The sequence below is a fragment of the Colossoma macropomum genome, unplaced genomic scaffold (genome assembly GCF_904425465.1).
Source record: "Colossoma macropomum unplaced genomic scaffold, Colossoma_macropomum, whole genome shotgun sequence".
Taxonomy (NCBI): Eukaryota; Metazoa; Chordata; class Actinopteri; order Characiformes; family Serrasalmidae; genus Colossoma; species Colossoma macropomum.
The window spans coordinates 27,321,320-27,345,887 of NW_023494790.1; the positions used below are offsets into that span (position 1 = coordinate 27,321,320).

General features: G+C 38.3%; 1 protein-coding gene across 1 annotated transcript in view; it reads right to left on the minus strand.

Annotated features, from left to right (window-relative positions):
• Positions 1 to 19,972, minus strand: part of shisa8b (shisa family member 8b) — a 44,977-nt gene extending 25,005 nt beyond the window's left edge. The window contains exons 1-3 of the mRNA XM_036571744.1: positions 19,950 to 19,972; positions 14,672 to 15,235; positions 333 to 454 (exon numbers count right to left, since the gene is read on the minus strand). Coding sequence (XP_036427637.1) covers positions 333 to 454; positions 14,672 to 15,235; positions 19,950 to 19,969 — 706 coding nt within the window. The 5' untranslated portion in view covers positions 19,970 to 19,972. The remainder of the gene's footprint in view (positions 1 to 332; positions 455 to 14,671; positions 15,236 to 19,949) is intronic.
• Between the last annotated feature and the right edge of the window lie 4,596 nt (positions 19,973 to 24,568).

Sequence of the window (24,568 nt, forward strand, 5' to 3'; positions counted from 1 at the left end):
TCCGTTTAAGAAAATGAATGAAAATTCTCTTTTTTATGATGTAAGCCCTATAATTTGTTTTAAATATTCTATTGTAAACCATTCGCAGATTTTGGAAAAAGTAAATCTTGTTAAAAAAGACTAAATGTAAACATGTGTTGGTTGTTGGCAAATCAAAGTGTGAAATATATTTGAAAATTCTATTTTTTTAATACGCACACACATTTATGTATATATATATATATATATATATATATATATATATATATATATATATAAATCACTGTCAGTGTCTGCATTTTGGAATAGGAGAAAATGTGAAGAAGCCACATAATGGCCTCAATCTCTCTCACCACTGCGGCTGCGTAGCATCCTAGCCGAGACACCATTGGCTCCAGTGGGGGAGGTGCTGCTAGCGGCTCCGTCCACAGGGGTCAGCTCTCCACCTGGCTGCTTCAGCAGCTCCTGCAGAGTCCTGCACAGCACATGATATCACCAGGATATTGTCATATAAGCCAAATACACAGATATACACTCTCTGAACCAGATCTGTGGCCTATAGTAGTATTAAAGTGGGATTTCACTGTTTTTTTTTAAATTTCTTCATAATTAAATTGTTATGATGTATACAAAGTCATTCAGAGCAGGTTGATGTGAAACACACAATTCTAGAGAAACTTACTGAGTCAAAACTGTTCACAGTAGTGGTGATAGGAACCAGACATCTGAAGAGTTCAATGTCTCTAAAAGCTACTTCACAGAAAGTTGTTACATGAAATAGTTATTCTTCTTAACTAAGTAAAGATGCAGCACTGCTCTGCTTCAGGGTGGCACTGTAGCAAATTGGTTCATCCTGTGGGTCCTTCATATCCTAGCAACTGTAGCTATGTCCAGGATACCTCTGAAACACTTTCCAATATGCTGTAGCATATTTGTACATCTGAAAACTTGCCCAATTTCCCAAGAGATTGGTGGAAAGAATGAATTGTTACTCATTTCTTAAACCAAAAACAAAAAAAAGATGTGTAAGATCTCAGTTAATGTGAGGAAGACTGCATTACCAAACTAGAAAAGAGCATTTTCAGAAGAAGAATGGTTTAACCAAACATTTTGGTGCCAGTGAAGCTAGTATCAGTGCCACTAAGGTGAGGTTAGCAGCTGGCCAATGGTGCCAGCCAACATGGGACCAGTCAAATACCAAGGATTATTTTACACACTGGTTATGAATACACTGCCTGATTCCAGAGACATTGTTTTACTATAGTTCTGAGGTAAAGCTTTGGCCTAAAACATAACTTTTTTTTCATCCAGTCATGATAGAGAGATATGTGCAGAATTTTCTAAGGAAAGATAGCCCCCAAAGACCGTTTTTTTCAGATCTACCACTATTTTACCACTATCAACATTACTTATAACAACTCAGAAGACGTGTAAGTTCACTAGTCATTTTAGACAGTAAATAAAGTGGTATTTGTCTTGTAGACATTGTGACTCCTGGTTCCTATCGCCAGCAATGGAAAGAAATCTAAGTGGGTTAGTTTCTGTACAATGAACCACATCAACAATTCTTAATTTTTAATGCATTCTACAGTGACAGTTAGACTTTTCTTTACAGTTAGGCTTTAAGAAATCTCAAGCTCTCGGATGCCTTGTGAATTATAAATGAGTCTGAAACTTAGTTAGCCACAGTTTTTACAGTAATGTATCTGGGTCATGTTTCCATTAAGGTATATCTTGTTTCCAGAAAAAAAATTGTATCACGTCAGTTTAAAAATTCTATCTAATCTTTCTCTTATCTGTAAGTCAAGATCTTCCAAGCCTTGAAACATAACACTACTCATAAGGCCTAGTGCTAAAACTCTGCCTTGAAAAAACTAGGATAGCTAATCTTCTCTCAGGCAAAGCTGTGTCCTGTTCATGTACTATTTCCCGCAGCCGGAACATGCATCCCCTGGTGAGCCCCCAGACCTGTCCGACACACCCTCCAGCCCGCATAAGGCTGTGATGAGATGTAACGTGATTGTGGAGCATAAGCATGCTGCCCTAGGCCAGAGACTGCCAGTAGCAGTAGGCCAGCGAGGCGCAAAATAAGGACAACAACACATCGGAGAAGCATGAGAGCATGATGACGTGCTGCACTGATGTCACCTGAGTGGTGGAGCGCAGAAAAGACAGAGCGGGTAGAGGAGGGGAGAAGGACAGTAATTTGGTCAGATAAGGTCAGCCAGTGTGTAGCTCTTGTGAGCTGTCTCAGACAGACAGTCACAGTCTTGATGAATCCTCCTGTCATGAACAGTAAAGATGATCAAAAACTCACACATAATGGCAAACATCCTCTGTCTGTTGCACATCTCGCTAGGGAGCCCAGTTCAATGGCTCCCTGGGCTGGGCTTTCCTCAACAGCTGTGCTCTTATCCCCAATCACAACAACACAGTTAATACACTTCTGTTAAAAATGTGGTTTGGCTGACAATTTATACAATTTCTTTCAGCCTAAATGTAGCCAATCGACCAAAATTAGTTTGCTTCTTTAGTTTTTCACTGGAGCTACAAGGCTATGTACCTAACAGGTAATGGAAGCTTATAGCCTCCTGTTAGCACCATGCAAACCTAATGCCTAAATTACTCTCCCAACTCTAGTTCTTGACCCACCTGCTCCTGGCATAGTCTTGTATTTTCCTTGCTCGATCACTCCTGTTCCATATCATTAGCTAACTATCTGCCCTATTAGGTTTTTGAGCTGCATCACAACTATGAAAAGAGGCTTGCTTATATGCTGTATTATATATTTCTATCTAAAAATGGAGAAAATAGGTAGCATAGCTAAAAACAAGCTAAGAACAGAAGTAGCAGCCATGTCATACAGTATCTTACAGTGAGATTACCTACAGTGGTCCTAAAGGATTAATGTCAATTACGAAAGTAATATAAATGGCCTAGGAGCATCATTTACCCTCAAAAAAGATTGCTAAAACCTATGAAAAATCTGTGAATATTTACATGGGAAATACCCATGTCATTTGACTCCCCCCTCCCCTACCCTGATTATGCTATGCTATTAGCTTTAGTATTACAAAATAGTAAGAAGCAACACTGAGGAAATATGTTTGAACCTCAGACTGATGTACGAGAATATAAGTTAGTTAATTACTGTCTTTTACTTTCATTGCTTGCCGTTGTCGTATAACTGTATAACTACACTTTTCTGCTGAAAGTAACTTTCTGAATTTGCTGGTTTGTTGTAGCTTAAGGCTTCTTATTTAGTAATTACATGAAAACAACAACAACAACAATAATAATAATAGTTTAAACGTGTTTGAGGACAGTTGTGTTTACTGTCAGTGCAGTTTTGGACAAGTGTGTGATGATTTAGGTATGTAGTTGCACAATACTGAACTAGTGACTCTAAGCATTGATTACATTCCAGTACATTAGACTGAGAGCTCCGGTGCAAAATTTACAAAGCAAACTATTTTTGAAGAAAGGGGAAAAACTTTGTCCAGCATAGGCAGTGGAGTGAGGTCTTATAAGACTGTCCCAGATTGTGGAGGACGTGTAGTGATTATTCTTAGCCAGCTGTGTTCTGATTCCAGCCTCATTAGGGCCTCCTCTGGGCCCACTCCCTTCACTCAGACTTACGCTGACTCAGTTCTGTTTTCAGCCGCCATGCTGTGTCATACATGCACTCTCACCCACTGTGGGGGTGGCATGAGTTTATACATCCAGACAATGCAGCCCTTCTGTTATCTCCAGTCCAGTTCCATTTGCTGTGATTTGCATCGTTCAAACACTGCAGAATGTATCATGTTCACCTATCTGTTAGACTGCTAACCGCACTGTCCAAATAATGCTATTATTAGCTACAATAGTGCATGCTCTGTAGCCAAAAGTTTCAGTTGACTGTGTCATTAACCTGTAATTAGCATATTTGTCCCTCTTTCTGGATGCTCCCTAGTAGTTATTGTGGTTACAGATATTTTTAATCAATGTAATCAAATAAAATATTTTCCTCCATAACTCTATTACTACTAAGATTGACTAGGACACTGTTGACTCTTTGTGTGTAAAATGTTTTAGTCTATGTTGAGCTGCTAGCGAGCAATGATGAGTGAAAGGAGATGGAGTACTTTTGAAAGTGCAATAGGATTGTAAAGGAATCAAAGGAAATTGTCCTTTTTATGCTCAGACAGAAAACAGAGATTTAAGTTTAGAACCTCTGGAATCTTTGGAACTGGAACCTCTGATCATCAAATGGCTCCAATCAGTAATCACTGCTGACCAGCATGGACATCCTCTTTAGGGAAGCTAACGCATCTTCTTTACCCTGAATTTCTAAGCAGAATGTTGATCGTTCTTCTCTCCTTCCCCTTGATCAATAAATCATAAATACAGCTGCAATGCTTACTAAGCATGCCAGATAACTTTCCTACTTGCTGAAACATACACTCATATCTAAAACTCATGAGCCTAAGGCCTGTACAGAATTTATACACGGTTTCTTTTACAAATTATAGTGTAATGTTATCAAATAAATTTGGCCCCCAAGACAAAAAAATTGGCCACACCTGTTCTACACTAGCCAAAGTTTTTTTTCCCTATTTTGTTTCCCATTTTAAAACGTTATATTTAAGAGCGTATGAGAGAAAGTGATCGGACACAGTTGTTGCCAGAGAGTGAACTTGAGGCCATGGCATTGCTGAGTCCTTCCTGAGCTCCTCAGATGTTCAGCTACCAGGCAGCAGCCTGGAGGAAAGATATGCAAGCTGGGAAACAAGCTGTCTGAATCACAGCTGTCTGAACTGTTTGCTAAATCATAAAAAAAACAAGATGTTCTTTTGTTTTCTGTTTACATCTAACATATTTACCTCAACACTTCCTTCTTTTTAGACCTCCTACATACAATATGTGTCCAGGAGTTTGTAGACACCTGCTCATGCAGTGTTTCTCAGAAATTAAGGCTTTTAAGAGGGAGTTTGTCCCCTTTGCTGCAGTAACAGCCTCTGCTCTTCTGAGAAAGCTTTACATTAAATGTTGAAACATTGCTGTGAGGATTTGATTGTATTTGGCCACAAGAACATTCGTGAGGTCAGCTACTGATGTTAGATGATTCGTCTACTAATGCTGCTCCAGCTCAAGGTACTGGATGGAGCTCCATCACTCGCCCAACGCTGGACAACTTTATACCCCTTTAGCTGATGCGTTCACAGCAGTCATAAGGCTTCATAACACCTACTTAAGTCTTTAATGACAACAGCACTGTCAGTTAATTAAATTTCTAATAATAGAATGTGCCGTATGCTCTACCAACTTATTACTTGAAGTTTTTTGAATTGAAAGTCATATTTATAAAAACTCATTCCAACAAGTGTTAGTTATCGTTACACTTGTTGAGGAGGAACATCATTAAGCAGCCTTTATGACAACTCATGCTAGTTGGAACAAGCATTTAAAAATATTCATGAAGATTTATGTCAGTTGTCATGAATGGCTTATGTAGCTGTACAAACGAAATGTTACCAGCTACTAAGCATTCCATTCTATTGGTCAGTGTTTTTCTATAGAGTGTAAAAGCTGTGTGTGCAATGCACTGCCTGTGTTAGCAATGGATGCACCTTAGAATAGCTGAATTCACTAATTAGAAGTGCGTCTGGATACTTTCGGACATATCATGTATATCTAGCCTTTCTCTGACTCCACCTCATCTCTTTTTTCTTCTCTTTTTCCCAGAAACTGTGCAGAGGATATTTTCTGACTCATAAATTCTGAGTGCCGTAGGCCTCGCTTGCTTTTGCTGATACTGATATTAAAATTAAAGTTGCTGCAGCCTCTTTTTGCAGAAAATTGAAAAGAAATCATCTTTGTACTTAGAACTAGTGTTCATAACTGATGCAAATTAGCACTCCTGTAAATTTAAATGGAATTTTGGGGTGCAAATCACATAATGTACATGTTTCTGTACAGAGTTGTATCAAGGCACAAGACAAGTAATCATTCTATCTTTTCTGAATTCTTCCTTAACCTTATCAGACTCTTTATATTTAATCGCTTCTTTCTCCCGACAGGAACATATTTGCATACATTTCAAAAAATGAATGAATCAATGCATACTTGCTGAAAACAATGGGAGCTTAATGAAGCTTCAGTGTTCGCAAATGATTGGACTGCTTCACAAGATGAATATAATAGGTACTAATTACAAAGTACTGAGCAGGAGAAACAATTTCATTCATCTTTATTCTATAATTATACCCTTCATCATTTGGGGGAGCAATAAAAAAAGGTGACAGCACAGTCAGTCTAATTAAAGCCTGTATTTGCTGCACTGTCATTTCTCTAGCATCCTGTAAAACGGCACCCTCTCTGGCTCTGGACGATGCGATTTCATTGGCAATTACTTTCAGCTCTCCGTATCATGTTCAATTACAGAAAGATCAGTTGCACTTCTTCTAGTTCTGAATAGAAATAAATTATTCCCTTCATGTCCCACTCTGAGATATCTTATTAGTCATACTCATCCCGAGTCTGCTTTATAAACCTCCAGCCCAAAGACCAATCACTTTCTCTACGTATCATCCTAATTAATCACTTTTCACATAACCCTGTTTATGCTGCATTTTACTTGCTCTCACCATCTCCTCCAGTCTCCAATTTGCTTAATGAAGTATTTCTGAGTGGTTCATCATGGATCAAACTGATCATGGATCAAAAGCGGCTCCGCCATGTGAAAGTAGGGGGACAGGAGACATGAAACGAGCACTGATCTGAAGAGATTTAATGAGAACAAATGGGTGATGTATTAGCTTGCTAACATAGCTTTTTGAACCCCCGTCTATTCAGCCAAATGAATAATCCATTTCTACATTAGCTGGTCTGCAATGTTATGATCAGCCTGTCATGCCAGTCTTCTACTCTCAGTCCATCTTTAAATCTCTTTTTGTAAATGTACATATTAGTAAACTTACATATTAGTTTCAAAGTAGTAACTCAATAATTCACTGTAGTTACTGAATGATCTCTAAAAGCTCATTTTATACATTTTTACCTTATTTATTCATTGATGTCCCCTTATAATGTGACTTTTGTGTGACTATAAGAGTTAGGCCTTCTGTTTGGGCCATAAATGTCAAAACTTGGACAAAAAATACAAGAAACAACACCTCTATGATAATGCTAATTTCTGCTAGTGCCAAAATGGGATTTCTATTAGTATGTTAGCACTAAGCTAACACTAGTGCACATGAACATTTTGAGAACATTTGAAGAAACACTGAAGATTATAACAGACATTCTATGTGTTTTTTAAAGCTTACAACAGATTAACATTTCCTTGTAAATTGCAGCAAAGATTCCTGGCATAGAGCTGCTGTCACTCTTTTCCGTTTCTAATTGCCTCTTAACAACTGACTGAAACCCATCATTTTCAGTGATGTGACATATGTATAACTTCCAGAAGGGCTTGAGTCACTTTAATTCTCACAAAATTGATCCCAGTCTTTGTAAATCAAAACATGACTGGTTAATTCCTCTGCCAATTCCTTATTATGTTAGATAGGTAATCTGACAATACTGAAGTAACCAATGTGAGAGATCTCTGGGCTGTATCTACCAAGACTCTACTGTTTCATCAAGGCATTAATTGTTTTGTTTCTTTCCAAAATTTGAAATGATGAAATAAGAGTGATACTATAATACTAGTAGAATTGACATGAATATTCTTTTAGCAAATCTATTCTGTCCCAGAAATCATTTGGCCTTCTCTGAAGACCTAGAAAGCCCTGAGAGTTCTCCAGTGCTGATAATGATGTCATCTGTTGTATCCTTCTTGACTATTTGTCTCACAAACATGCACTGACCATCACATCTGTAAGGTCACACCTGAGCACACCTGGTTGAATCAATATAGGTTTATTTTGGATGATTGTGTCTTGTAGACTGTGTGACTGTAAATGCTGCTGCACACTGACCCAACATTCTCCAACATTTTAGAGCATTTCAACACTAGATTGGTGTCCCACACCTGTGTGTGATTGTTAGAATGTTCAAAGATGTTGGAGATTGTTGGGTCAGTGTGCAGCAGCATTTACAGTTACACAATTTACAAGACACAATCATGCCAATAAAACCTGTATTGACTTAACCAGGCTCTACTCACATACACAGAACATATATGTATATAAAGGTAGCAAAAGGTTTACATTAAAAAATCACATTCAATGAAATTCGAAACTGTAGTAATCTTTGTTTAGAGTTTCCAGTTTGACACTACTGTGCTGGACTACGTTTTCAAAGCTAATTGAAATTATGCAGGTTGAAAACAATGAATTTGCCGCAATGCTTGCATTAAAAAGACCTCAAATGCCAAGACACTTTTGCTGATGTCAGCTACACAGAAGAGTAGAGTTGAACAGTCTCTGAGATCACTGACAAAAAAAAAGGAATTAATAATACTGCAACAGAAATATTTCAAGATTTTGAAGAATAATTGGTTTAAGGTTCTGACTGAATTTTGTAAACAACTCTGTAAAACTGCTCAATGGCCATCAGATTGGAAGAATTCGATTTAAATCCCAATACCACAGAAAGGAGACCAGAAAGAATGTGCAAACTATTGTGCAACTTCCATCATATCACATGGCTATAAATTATGCCCAAGGTCATCCAGCACAGACCAGAACCTTACAATGAAACAGAACTGCCAGACATTAAAGCGGAATTAAGGAATAGCAGAGGAACAAGAGATATCATTGCTGATGTAGGCTGGATAACTGAAATATCCAAGGAACTCAATAAGGAAGTCCACATGTTTCATTGACTTTAGCAAAGCCTGTAGCCACCGTGCTACTGAAGAATGCATTTGTAGGGGGAGCATGTTGGATAGGTCAGTCCCAGCATTGCTCCACTATGGTGTGCCTAATTTAAATCTGTAAGTTAATGTGTGCTGCCTCAGTTCATCATGGTCATTTGAGCAGATTTGATCCTGTCTCCTTCAGTCCACCTCCCTGGGGCTACACAGCAGCCAGGGGTCTGACACATGCTATAGTAGGCCCAAATTTGTTTAAAAAACATGTCCAGACGGACTTGGTTTCGTCAGGGGGCATAGGCCCTCACATTGCCCAGAGACCACTCAGAGGGCATGAAGAGGGTGAACTGAAGGGATGGACAGGAGGGGGCCAGGAGACTGAAAATGTCAGCGCTCCCCCACTATGAATCAGCCACGCAAGAGACAGCACGCCTTCCAAATCAGAGAGACAGAAACACCTTCACAAGCACGCACAATCACTCACACACCCAACGCTGTCCCAGACAGCCACTTCCCATTCACATCAAACTCATTTGGGCAGTTTTGAACCACAGCTGAGGGGTCCAGCAGCAGCAACCAGGCGCACTGGAGCTCCACAGAGAAAAGGGAGTTTTTTTTTGATGACAAATATGTTTTCTCATGTGACAGGTTTACAGAGACTCACGTGTTTGATGTTTTTCACAAATATGGAGTTACACTGCAACCCAGCAGCAAAGACACACATTGCCAGTGTTGCTCATTAAAGTGAGAGAAAGCGAGAGATACAAGCTTGACCTAGAAGAGTATATCCTCACTGTCATGTCAACCTTTTTGTTTGTTTATCTTTTCATTATTTAAAAACACCAGCTGCCCTTTACATTGTGTGTACATTTCATGACAAATAGACCAAAAGACAAATGACCTTAAACCACAGGCTTTTAATTGAGTTATGAATCTTAAGACCTAAAGAAAATTTAATTTTTCTTGTTTTTTTTAAATAAAGATTTTGATATAGTAACTCAACATAGTAACTCCAAAATTCATACGGTCCATATATGGAAAATAAGCCACAAAACAGCCCATTTTATATGTACTGTTCTTGTGACGTCACAAAAAAAAACCAACTTCTTTATGTGCACCCTGCCAGTTTTGCGTACAGCCAGTATGAGGAGGGTTTCAAATGATGCACAATGCAGCACAGCAAATCAGACCAGAGGTCATTTACATATCTCAGTCTTAAAGGCACCCTAACGTGTGTAAGAATGAATTAAGAATTTTTTGACACATAGACACCCACAGACATTTTAATAGGACATAAGGGTAAAATATTAAATACAAGCAACGTGTACAATTTGAGCCTTTTTTATTCCTATAATTTATTGCTATATGCTATCATTTAGTTGGTTGCTACTTTGAAACTGTATTTAGTCAGTGCAGTGTAGGGTCCTTGCAGTTCATTTAAGGTAAAATAATGGTTTATTTCTATTACAAAATTCCCATTTTGGAGATCTAAAGTTTTCTTATGACAGCAATGATATGGTGATGCATGTGCTTAGCTTAAGCCATCTAAGAGTCACTGACCTCTCCTTAAGCTTCTGAAGGGTAAAAACCTTTCAAGAGCCACACAACACTCACATTATAAAATGTGATGTCTTAAAGGACTCTCAAACATGTATTACAGTAGAGACTGATAGGACATGCCATCAGACGTGCTAATTCTCTCAATTCTGCGACAGTTGTGGGCTTACTATGGTACACAGTCATGCCCTTGGCCCAGTATTCTCTTTAATCTGTTATCTCAACCATGCACTCTCACCTTTGAATGCCATTGCTGAAGGACTTGATGCATACTGAATTATGACCTATTGAATAGCAAAATTGTGCTTAAAGGATTGTGGTATGTTGTTTTGGCCTTCCTCAAATAAAACTAGTGAACCTCTCCAACCTGCTTACTTTACAGTCAGAACAGCCAAGTACAAGTTATTCATTTTTCAGTGTTAGGAAAAATATACAAAGCATGTCGTTGCTGTCCAAAGAAAAATGAGTATCTCCAAAATGTCAACTTTACAAGAGAGGGCAAAAACCTTATTTACATTCAATCTAAGTTAAAGTCAATACATTTTACTGGGGGCTATGAAACAGGGGGGCCTGCAGCAATACCCTAAAATCTTTACTGGACCCCTTATTTACACAATGACACAGTTGTACAGCCATAACTCACAGAAAGATCCGATTTCTAAATAACACACATCAACAGTTATGTTAGACAGCTATGACGTATATTTATCTACCTCTTCTTCATGATGCATCTCATCAGTAGTAACCATTTTAAATGGATCTCAACCTGCAACATGACATACTCATTATTTATAACCAAAGATGAATCTGAAGATTGCGAGTGCATTGGAAGAGAATTCAAAGAGAACTCCTAGGATTTGGATTTAAATCGTCATCTAACGATTACAGCACTAACAAAGATGGCAGGTAAAAAGTGAAGCAGGCAGCAGGTCAGACCATCCATTTTTTTTCAAAGCTAATTCCAAAATTGTTGGCACAGTATGTGAAATGCTAATGAAACCAGAAAGCAGTGTTTAGTAAATTCTGTTTGATCTTTATTAAATTGAAAGCCCAATATTTTATGTTTTCCTTATGAACTTTTTTAATATACATACATTCCAAATATGATGCCTGCAACATGTTTCAAAAAAGTTGGGACAGGAAAATGTTTACCACTGTGTTACATACCCTTTCTGTTTAGCAATACTTAAGAAAATGTTTGGGGACCCAAACTGATCCACTTTGGACAATTTTAGTGGGAAGGTCTGGACTGCAGACAGGCCAGTTCAGCATCCACACTCGCTGATTATGCAGCCATGCTGTTTTAACAGGTGCAGAATGTGGCTCGGTGTTGTCGTTGAAATAAGTATGAGCGTCCCTGAAAAAAACAGCATCTAAAAGGCAGCATATGTTGCTCCAAAACGTGTTCAGCATTAATGTGTGTGCTTTCACACGTGCAAGTTATCCACAAAATCCCTAATACTATGGCTTTTGATCTTTACACTGGTAACAATCTGGATGGTCCTTATCTTCCTTGGCCCCAAGAATTATTTCCATATACAATCTGAAAAGTTGACTTATCAGACCACAATATACACCATCTCAGATGAGCTTGAGCGCAGAGAAGTTGGCAGGGTTTCTGGACATTGTTGGCATATGGCTTCTACTGTGCCTAGTACAGAAACACATTGCAGAAAGTGTGTGTATTTATAGCCAAAAAACAATGAAGTTGATCAGATATGTCAATTTATAAATGAATTAATAAATCGCAGCTTTCTGAGTTTATTTGCATTTTACCTACTGTTACAACTTTTTTGGAACTGTGTTTGTATATATTTATTTGACAATATATAGTTTCATAAGGAAAAATCACTCTCACTCAAAGAATACATAATGACATAAACTAAGCCCGTAAATAAAAATCTTATACACACACACACACACACACATACATATATATATATATATATATATATATATATATATATATATATATATATATATAATGAATTTTGCAATTTATTTATGCTTTTGAGTCCCCTACCACCCCCCACACCCCTGACACCCCCCCACCCCACCAACGATAGAATCAAACTATTTCACAAATCCACACTCTTAAAAAAGTGGTGCTTCAAGGGTTCTTTAGTAAAGATGATGGTTCTATATACAACCATGAACACTCAAAAAACCCTGCACATGATTAAAGGGTTCTTTGTGAAAGGAAAGGTTTCTTTGGATTGATAAAAAATATGCTTAAATGTAGTAGAGATGGCTCTATATAGAACTTTTTAAAAAGGGTTCTATATAGCACCCAAAAGGGTCCTTCTATTGTTATTTTCAAGTGTGAAGTCTAACATAAACATTTTGGTTAAAGGTAGATGCAATAGGATGGAGTGGCATGCTTGAGAACATCAACTTGTTGCGTAACAAGCAAATGACATTGTATGTTTTTATCATTGAAAGTAATTTTTGTGCGTGTGTATATATATATATATATATATATATATATATATATATATATGTATCCCATAAAATCCCTATGTAACCATCTTCTATACACACGCAGTATCACACCTCTACTGTACACATGACTGAAAGTGAATGAAGAAGGAAGATACAGTAAATGCTAAAATATGAATGATACAAATGTTAAGTATGTAACAGAAACACAGAAACACCTTATCCCATTTTGCCTTTTCCAACCTCTGTGGAAGCAGAGTCTGAGGCACAGTGAGAGACTGTGACAAAAGGTTCTCAGAGAGCAGCAAGAGAGCAAAGAGAGCATGAGGAAAACTAATCCGGGAGAAGTTTGTTTAATCTTGGTGCAGCGTGTTAATCTTGAGAGAACTCTTAATCTTGTAAGAAAAGTTAATCTGAGGAGCAGTGTTCAGCATATGGGGGGTGAACGATTTTAGAGAGGTGTTAACCTCAGAGAGGTACTAATCTTCAGGGCAAATTCTTTTGTCACCACAAAATCTTACAAAAGGTGTTTACATTATGAGAGCAGCCCCTATCTGAGAACACAGAGCGAGGGAAGAACTATTAGGAATTCTCTTTTTCTGCGTTTATTGCTCCTGACAGGTCATTTGCTATTCAGAGAGAGCTCTTGAATATTCAAATTAACAAGGACAAAAGTGTTTTGATTTGCACTGAGACAGGATAGAGAGAATAGATAAGACAGACTTGGAGTGAGGGCCTAAGTGGTCAGGAGTGTGCTGAAAGACAGGGAAGACAAAAGTAATGAATGGAGGGACGAATGATTAAATGAATAAGGGGAATCACTTCTTACATATAATCAATTCAATGATTGGCTGAGCATTAAAGTATTTTTACTGCAGATCTACTCTGAATCGTACAGTAGCTCTACAGAATGCCCTTTCTAGAATCCGTCAACACAACATTGCAGTGACATTATCCTTCGTGTCACTTATTTGGCACTAAACTGAATGTAGCACTTGTGGGAGCAAATGTGAATTTCATGCACCGTACAAAAAGGTCACTGAGAAAGGCTTTAAAGAGATAGTTCTGCAAAAAAATAAAAAATCAACATTTTTCCAATATCACTTTAGAATAAGAGTACTCTTATGAAGTGTTTATGAATGGTTTAACATAAGTTTATTAACGGTTAGTTATTAGGTCATAAACACCCTAAAATGATTCATAAGCAGTTACAACACATACATAAAAAGGGCAACAGTGACCTGTTATCTACCTAATAGTGAGCCCACATTCATCTACACTGTTAAAGCTCAGATATTTACTGGTTACTTGTCTTGCATGTTCAGTGTCCACATTTTACCTCTTTAGTTTTGCACTGAAACTATGAGGCAAATGTAGCTAACAAGTAATAAAAGCCTGATTACACTGAGCATCACTTAAACTGCAAGCAAATTCAAGTAACATGTTGTTATGTATAAAATTTCTACAAAACTTAAGGCTTTGAGATGGCTGCTACTACTCTTTATTGAAACTGATTACTTGCATATACTTGCAGATAAAAAATAACATACTTTTTACTCCTTACATTATCATTTAGACCTTCAAATTACTTGTTAAAACCTCAAAGACCAGGGGAATTTCCTTTTTACTTGAAAGTTGAATATGTGAATGTGAACATAGATACTCAGTGCTTGCATATTTAATTGAGTACATTTTAACAAAGTACCCATATTTTCACTTAAAAGCAGTAAAAGCAGTGTAGTTTACACCCATATGGAAACAGAAATTTTGCAAATTAGATTTTTAGCCAAGCTACAGCTATAAATCATGCTTTTTGTATGTTTTTAAGCACACTTCAACACTTTTGTGAGTGTGAAACTTACAAAATACCCCTTTTGTGGCCCATCATAAACTCACCTGGAGTTACTGAGGTCATTTTGACCCCCTCGGCTCTTCTCCAGGGCTAGCTTGGTGAAGATGCCCACCAGGACCATGATGGCCACCACGCCACAGATGATATAGACGATCATATGGGTGCGGTCCCGCTCGTGATCAGACTGCCCCTCAGTGATGGTGGCCACTGGTTTGCCTGTGTTGGCCCAGATGGGCGTGTCGTAGTTGGAGCACGAGGTCTGGTCCAGCCGCTGCTGACGGAACTGGCAGCAGAAGCGGTAGAAGCAGGTGCCACAGCAGTACAGGAAGATGCCCGCGGTGCAGTTAAAGGGCGGATCCCACTGGCCCATCACATCATAGTAGCCCTGGCAACGGGTCCCCATGGGCGGGACAGTTTCCTCTTCCACCTCTCCTGCAGGTGAGCTCAGTGCCACAGCTCCTTCTGCTGTCACTGAGGTCACTGTGGGGTCCGTCGTCTGATTGGCCAGCTGCATGTCCATCTCTGTGGTCGTCTCATCCTGGGCCTGCGAAGCCCACCCAAGCAAAGCAGCGAGGGCAATGTGAAGCAGGAAACGCTGTCCAGCCATGGTGATCCAGGTCCTCAAATACTATAAGGTTCTAGACTGCCACAAAGTCCTAACCATGCAAATTGAGAAGAACCAACTCAGCAGCAACGGAAGGAATCAAAAAAATGTTTATATAACCTCAACTTTAATATTAAAGTGTCAGTACTTAATTTAAAGAGATTTTACCCTAACATAAACATTATATCTTGAAATTTGTTTTATAGCCAATTTGAAAAGGCATTTTAATTTAAAACTTACTATTGTGGTGTACTGTAAAAAGTTCCCTTGAATCAATAAAATTAGCCATTTTACAGCATGAAAAAAATGCAAAAAAATGATACACAAAAAACAGGTAAACAAGAATATCACATTACCTCTGTCCTAATAGTGAAAAAATGTTTGAAATCTCAGTCTCCACTGCATACAGTTCCCACCACTGCACCAGACTCGTAATCAACAGCACGCTCTGGGAATACTTCCATGCAGGTCCTGTTCAGTTTTCACCAATACAAACATGTAATAAGTGCTTCTTTTCTAAAGAGCGGTTCATCCTTTTCCTCCTGAGATAGTCTGTGAACACACACACTGCTGTTTTCATCCAGCACACACTCCACACAGAGAGTAAACTCAGAGTCCTGCGAACAGCAACAGATCAGCATTCAAATAAAATCCCTCCTCTCCACTCTCAGCATATCAGAGTCAGAGAGGGAGAGGGAGGGAGAGAGAGTGAGAACAGAGGGAGAGAGAGATTGGGGGAAAAGAGAAAGAGAGAGAAACAGAGGGTGGCAGAGTGAAAGCAAGAAAGAGAAGGAGGGAGATGGAGTAGGAGAGAGAGCAGGAGAGGGAGAGGGGCAAAAACAGAGAGGAAGGAGGGAGAAATGGAAAAAGAGAGAGAGCCAGGAAGAGACAGAGAGAGACAGAGTGAGAGTAAGAAATAGATAGATAGAGGGGGCAGAGTGGGAGAGATAGAGAAAAAACAGAGAGAACTGAGAGAATGGGGAAAAGAGAGAGAGAGAAAAAGACAGAGACAGAGAGAACAACAGAGGGGGAGGCAGAGAGAAATACAGAGGGAGAGAGAGAGAAGAGGGAAAGACAGAAATAGAGAGGGGGATAAAAGGAAAAAGAGAGAGAGACAGAAAGGGAGGGTGAGAGATGAGGGACAAAATGGGGAAAAGGAGAAAAAGAGAGGGGGAGACAGCATAGAGGGACAGAAAGACAGAGAGAGACAGAAAGAGAGAGGGGAGAGAGAGAAAGAGAGAGGGGAGAGAGGTAGAGGATGGAAAGAGAGAGAGAGACAGATGAGATAGAGAAGGACAGAGAAATAGAGAGAGGGTAGAGAAAAGAAAGGGAGAGACAGAGAGAGACAGAGGGGGAGAGAGAGAAGAAGAGAGAAAGAGAAAAAGAGGGGAGGGGAGAGAGAAAGAGGGGAGAGAGAGAGAGAAAGAGGGAGTAAGAGATAGAGGGGAAAGAGAGAGGTAGAGGACAAAAAGGGAGACAGGGAAGAGAGAGAAAGAGAGAGAGGGAGAAAATGAGAGAGAAGGACTGAGAGAAAGAGGGGAAGTTAAGCAGAGAGAAAGAGAAAGAGAGAGAGTCAGAGATAGAGGGGAGAGAGAAGGAGAGAGAGAGTTAGAGATAAAGGGAAGAGAAGAAGAGAGAAAGAGAAAGAGGGGAGGGAGAAGGAGAGACAGAGAGAGAGAGAGGTAGAGATAGAGGGGAGAGAGAGAGAGAAAGAGAGAGTTAGATATAGAGGGGAGAGAGAAAGAGAGAGAGGTAGGGGGATGATATTTTTATCGAGCTGCTGTTTACTGAGTGGGGGGTGTGTTATTTTGAAGGGCGCCAAAATCATTTGAAATCATTTTGAAACAAAATTTTCAGCGGAGATTTTTATGGCTGTACATTTCCTTGTCCTATATGAATGAAAGCATGTTTGTGACGAGGAGATTGGGGGAACAAAGCGAGGAGAAAAGGAAGAGAAAGCGATTTCAGGAGCCGTTTCAGCGTATATGATGAGTACGTCCCATACTGAGTTTCTCCTTCATCCACTGCCTGTCATTGTAAAGCGCCTTGAACATCCAGGATGGAGATAAACACATTTGAATGGCATTATGAATGTGTGTCTGCGGCTGCACGATTAAGTCCAAGGTTTCGACTCTCAAATCCTCTTCATGTATTTGCAAAATCCAAACCTGTCCAAAACCTCGTTCTGCCTGCCAAGAGTCCTCCACCCACTGTCCATCAGCGCGCTGGTCCTCAGCACGCCGCATAAACATATCAGCGGCTTAGAGGCGCAAAGAGGACTAAAAAGAGGGGCTTGCGTTTAAGGTTGGTCTCTGCTTAAGTCCAGAATGCCTCCGGGAATAAACTGAATGTTTGTGTGTTTTTATTGTGTGTTTTAAGTCTATCACTTTTACGTTTTTTTTCTTTTTTTCTTCCTTTTACTGTGTATCAAGCTGCCAAGATCAAATCTCTCTTTCATCTACACACAACCATGCTCCTTCTTTCTCTTTCACTCCATTACTCTCCTTCTGAAGGTAGAACACAACTCATACCTGTGCTGTGGTGGTCATCTAGCTACATTCTTGAAAATAAAGGTTCCTCAATGGTTCTCAGCTGGAAAGTAGTAAAACGTTTAACTGATGTAGAACCTTTACATTAAATATACATTGTTACATTGGGTCACATTTCCAAAAATGGTTGTTTAAAGAACCATAAATGAAAAGATTCTTTAGGAAACCAAAAGTGCTTCTTCACTGACGTCTCTCCATAAAACTCATTTCAGCACCTTAGTTTTTAGGAATGTATTTTCAACAGATCATAAAAAATGACACCTTTCAGTAACACTTAAGTGTAGTGAGACATCATGATTCCTCCATAACACTCTTTTTAAGCTTTATCAAGCCCGTAGCTGCCAATTAACTGCTTGCTACTTTATTAGGCAATAACTAGAGGGGAACTGTCAGGGCCTTTTACATCCTAAGACAAGGTCTAATTATTACTGAGAACTAAAAATTAATGTCTGTAATTTTTAGTCCATTTTTGTTCAATAGAATCATGCTTTTATTTAACCTAAAGTATTACTGTACTACTCTTGTTTTATAGTTAAGTTTTGGCAAAAAATAAAGAGGTTAAACTGAAACAGTGAGCATAAAATTGTCCAATGAGGATATTTAAAACCTTTCGTGACTGTGAGTGACAAGCAGCGTTATGTTGACTGAGGAGCGGTCTTCCATTTGTTTTTTTCCCAAAGGAATAAACTGCACATGGTAAAAAATTAAAAGTCAGCTCAACTAAAAATAATAAGGTAACTGATTACACTACGTTTCCTGAGTTAACAGAGTTCACCCAATCGCAACTGCAATATAAAAGAGTAAAGAATGTGTCACCTAAATGTCTTACATGCTTCAAATATCCATGTTTTAGTCAGATCTGCCTGAAGTAGCATAAAAACCCAGACTGAATCTCAAACGGCTCCAACCTTCCAAGACAGAGTGGTCTGTCAGTTATGGAATTCTAGCTTCTACACCCAAACAGTGCACTGTGTGTACAGTATAGCATTGTGCATGTGAGCCTGAATCCAGAATGGCTATTGATAAACATATTATGCACTATAAGGGTGCAGGAGCCAGTATTTTTACATAGTGCACTATGTAGGGAATAGGGAGCTGTCTGAGATTGAGCCCCTGCATGAGAAAAGAAATGTACAGCACCACTAGTTTGGTGCTAAATAAGACTGGAAATCTCACAGAATAGTAGAAATTAGCATTGTCTTTGCAGTAGTAATTTGCAGAGCAAAAAGTATATATGAAAACAAAAAAAAAATAATTGTATTAAACACTGCTCTATGTTCTATTTTCATTATTATGTGATTAAAAGTTTAAAAGTTCATTAAATGACCGCAATATACAGTGATGGCCAAATGAAGATTTTTGTCCTGTTTCAGTAGTCCATGATTGCTTGGCAACATTACCATATTCTAAAAGAACTATATTTATTGGTGGAATAATTGTTTATCTTGATTATTATTAATAGTAGTTTAAATTATTTTGTAAAAAAAAAAATCTAATCTGCCACTGAATTGGCAAATCATTTATTATAGTGTAGTTATCATGTAATAAAGTAGTAATGAGTTTTGACCTTTGAACCATTGAAAGTATTTTATGAGATCACACAAATAATCATAATTTTTTTCATCAAATTAATTTTTAAGATATGTATTTTAAGAGTATATATAGAACCTTTTAAAAAGATGGCTCTGCACAAGAACAGTGTTACAAATCATAGAAGTTTTTCATAAAATTTTTACTCCGTGTACAATCTCTAAAATAAAGGTGCCTTCTTGGCTTGGATGCACAGGTCTATGGGGAAAAACTTTTTATTAGTGTAGACCCTTTACATTATGTGGAGGTTCTATAACTTTAAAAAGGTCCTTTGCATTCACACATCTCTTTTACAGATATAGGTTCTTTCAAAAATCATCCACTGAAAGGTGCTTTAGGAAACCATAAGTGGTTCTTCCTTGGCATCACTCCAAAAAAACTTTTTTGGCACCTTTAGCTTTAAGAGTGTGCAAGAAAATGTGTTGTGTGAATGTGTGAACAGGCTATTCCCCTCGAATTAATGTTTGTGAGCTAGATTCTGGAAGTGAGATGCCTTTAAGTTTCTCTGTACTACGTGAACATGCCCGCTCATCAGAATACATTTCTAGCCTGGGGAGAGAATACTCCTGAATATTTCATCTCCTTTTCTTCATTGACATTAGTTTTACTTTGAACCTCTATCATCTCTGTGTAATTCTGCAGCTGAAAAAAACACTGCATTTTACATTTGTTCCCTCAATGTTGCTTTCTTTCAGTTCTCTATCCCCCAAGTCCTGCTTTTCTCCTGCAGCTGATGAGTCTGATGTTCTTGCCCAGAGCAAGATCTTCTCCTCTGCACTGAATTGGTTCTACGCTAGGCCTACTACTAAAGGTTTCTAAATGGCTCTTGATTTTGGTATATGGGTAATTAGTGTAGAACCTCTGCATTACATAAATTTAAACATAGGCTAGTTATAACGTAAGTGTTTACTGAGTTCATGTTTATGTATTACTGAATCAAAATAGGTTGTACCACCCAAACTAGTTCTCACATTGAGTTTAGTATCCACTAAATATTTCTAAATGACTAAATATAAATAAATACAATAAAATAAAAAAAAAAATGAAATACTGATCGTTGGTACAAAAACTCAGAGAAAGCTTGGTTCTTTAGCTTTATTTACCAAACCTGCAGTACGAAACCTGGGTGTGATGTTATACTCTGTGCTCTGTTTTATCCCACATGTAAACACAGCCACTAAAGCAGCTTTCTATCACTTGAGAAATATTGCTAAAGTCTGGCATTTTCTATCTCAGAGCAACGCAGAGAAATTCGTTCATGCATTTGTTACAAGCAGAGTTGATCACTGTAATGATCTTCTTACTGGACTTCCTAAGAAAACAATACATCCCTCACAACTCATACAAAATGCAGCAGCACGAATCCTAACAAAAACAAAAGGAGAGATCAAATTACTCTCGTTTTAAAAGAGCTGCACTGGCTGCCTGTATCGTTCAGGATAGATTTTAAAGCTCTGCTACTAGTGTTTAAGGCTCTAAATGACCTTAAAGCACTGCTTACATCACAGAGTGTCTATCTGTTTATGTTCCAGCATGTGATCTTAGATCTGCAGATACTGACCTTCTGCAAAAACCTTCTGTAAAATACAGAAAACATGGAGAGACTCTTTCAGTTATTATGCTTCTAAACTGCAAAACTCAAATCCACCATAGCTGTAAGTTACCCCATATGTAGAATATGACCAAGAGGAAGCATGTATAAATTAAAAAAGCCCAAGAATCGAACCCTGGGGAACACCACAGGTCACTGGCAGTCTCTCAGAAACATTATTTTCTATTTCAACAAAAGAAATATAAATAGACATGGAAAAAAACAAGGAAAGAACTAAGAGTCATAAGGCTACATTAGTAACACTAGACTGTAGCCGTGTCTCAAATCTAAGGATGCAGTTGAGGTAGGAGAAATCTTCTTGGCACTGGTATATGATGGCTCCTCTTCTTCAGTGTTCACTCATGCAATGGCCTAAGCAGTGTGCACATGCCACAGCTTACTAATGTAAGCAACTCAACACATTTAAATCTTATGTTAAAAAAATGAAATTAAAACTTACACTTCATTACATTTCATAATGCAGCATCTCGCCACTTGTGGCTGTTTCCACCATTTTTCAAATTGTTTAGAGCTGTGTGTGAAGGATTGTGGGAGACTAAAGGTCTTGAAGGACAAACACCAGCCAGGGTTCTTTGATTTCTCACAAATGAAGGATGCATTTGTCAGCCTCATTTGAAGGATGCTTCAAAACAGAACAGCCTTCAGTGACATAAAGGCTGAGAAATGCAGACTTCCTTGGCTGCATCCTTAAGTCAGGCTAGTAAGTCATTCTGCATGAGTGTCTGCCAACTGCTGTAAACATAATGTAGGCTAAATTTCCCTGTTAAAAATGTAATATTTTATTGGCAGCCTGACACTGGATAAACCTAAGTTGGTTGAACAAATGAAGTTTAGTAAGGGTGACTACAAAAGCACCTGTTGAGAAAACTTGAAAATCTTAATGTGTCATGTTGCCTTAATACTTTGAACAGTTTCCTTTTTTATAGTGATACTTTACCTTCCTGAAAATGAGAAATGTTAGATGCAGCTCAGAGATGAGCGCACTGTAGTGTGAAATATGGCTGTTTAGGGATGGAAAGATGAAGAGGTACTAACAGACAGAGAGCAGCTCACTTTTAGATTTACTGATAAGGAGGAAGATCAGAATGACTGAGAGAGGTTAGTATGAAATGAAAGGAATAACGGAATGGGGCATAACACCGAGGTGAGGGACATTTGTTGGCTGTTGAAGTAGCAGGGGAGGGAATAGAAGAGTTCAGTTCTATTTTGATAGCATGGAGAGCTAAAGTCATATGCAAAGGTTTGGGCACCCCTGGCCAAATTACATATTTTGTTGATTTTTGAAGTGAAGAGAAATAAATACAGCCTGAGCAGCGAACTATTCTAAAAAATATAATAGATACAAATATTAATTTTTCTGCAATGTCAGTGCACAGGTACTGTCATGTCTCCCCCTCTGAGGAGACTCAACTTGGACTCTCCCTGGCTCCGCCCACTCTCCTTCTCTCTCACTCTCCTGCAGCTCATTTCTAGGACATTAAGACTTCTTTGTTTGTTTCGGTGGCGGCGAAGTCTCTGTGTTTCCTTCCTGAGTACCAACCATTTTTCTTTGTGTTGGTTTTTGACCTCTGTTACTCGAGTATTGAAGTGCCTTTGCTTTTGCCTTGTGTTTTGACCCCTGACTGCTGTGATGATAAGTATTGGACTGTCCCTAATAAAGCTACTTCGCATTTGCAACCTTCCTCTGTCTTGATGTTATAGTTACTTTATATTTGATGAAATTAACCCCTTAAATAGCCAGGGCCTACCGGCAAGCCCAAAGTTTTATACACACTTCTATAACCTAAGCTCAGCCAGTTTGCCATGAAGTCCCTGAAGTTACTGAATAATAAGCCTTAGTGTGTAATAAGACTGGGATTTTAAAAGGTTATAAAATAGAAAAACAATAAAAGAGCAAAAGTTGGACACCCTTCTAAGTCAGTAGTCAGCAGAGATGTTCAAAAGTCGCTCCACGTGAGTCCGAGGCAGATCTTGAGTCTCTGGAGTGTAAGTCTGAGTAAGAGTCAAGAGTTTGGGACATGAGTTCAAGTCAAGTCTCGAGTCTTCAGTAGTGAATTTCAATCTTGTTATTAGCCAAATCTGTCAGGTTTGGTGGTGTTAAATAACGAGGCTTTCATTACAGAAAACCTTATTTTGAAGGACAGAACTGAAGCAATACATTCAGCAAATACAGTGCTTAAAATAAAGTGTCAACCAATTTAACAGTTGGTTAGTCTGTAGTTCGTAAGTATGCTTTAGGACTTTCAAACTGGAATTAAATTTGTGCTGGAATTTATGTATTAATATGTATTATATGTGAGTGAGTTAGAGGCCAGATCAATGGGGTGCTTTGCTCTGTAAACAAGAAAGGACAAGTAGTTCTTTATTGCGTGCAGTTACCATAAACAATGGTGTAGTTTATAGTTTATTTGAGAAATATTTTCTTATAGCTCTGCTTAGATGTGGCCATCCTGCTTAGTGCAAGACATATCGCTATATCTGCTAGCTGTGTCCAGGCATTCTGTTTTGCAGACTAAGACTAAAAACAAGATATTACATGTTTATTGATTTTTTCTTACGCAAAGTTTATCCAAATAACTGAATAACAAATACTAAGTTAAGTTGGTCAGGTTCATCTGGAAAGAAGCTTCATGTAGTCTAGACCTGGCCTTGTGTTTCTTCACTAGTCATCTATAAAATTAAAATGAATTCCCAAGCTTATTTCATTTTAAGGCTTACTACTCAGTAACTCTGTGGAATACAATTCGAAAGGTTTATTCTATGGTTACAGAAATGTGTAATAAAAGTTTGGACCCACAGGCATCTTCTGGTCATTTAAGGGGTTAAACAAACGTACTCTGTGTCATCTCAAACATTGTGGTTAATCAGTCTTATTCACCACATACTCATGCAAATTCCCATTTTCCTTGCAGATTAGATATCTTCCTATAGAAACATCTAACATGTCAGAGAAGAGTGTTCTCAGCATTTTGTGAGTCTTATGATAAGTCACATAGTGCCTTCAAAATTGTTGGCAAGCTCAGTAAAGGTGTTTGTTGTTTTTCAGTTTGATATTCCACTGAAAACATAAGAGAAGTGTATCCTTCCAGTGAAGTCAAAGTATTCAAAGGAAAAAAAACAAAAACATTTTTGTCCTCAAAAATAATGAGTCACAATTATTGGTGCCTTGTGAAATTCTTCTGAACGAGGTCTAGTTGACATATATTCCCATTCAGATTTAACCTTAAGTCTTTAAGAACTCTTAAGTAGTTGTCCATGACTTCATATTTCACTGGGGCCTAAATATGAAGTGACACGCAGGCCAAACATCCTTAGTCATCCAGCAACATGGGGAAGGTCAGGCAATAACAAATGAAATCAGACTAAAAGTTGTTGCATTTAAAAACAAACAAATAAATAAACAAAACAGCATCATACGAAAATACTCGTCTGCACTGTTAGTCTGCACCATTGGGGCAATAATTAAAAAGAAATGATGAGGTGATGAGACTGATTGAATGAAAGTATTTTGTACCTATGACCAGCAGGGAGGATTGCTCAAGGGAAAAACCTTTCACCAATAACAGCTGGACATCTGCATCCCTCA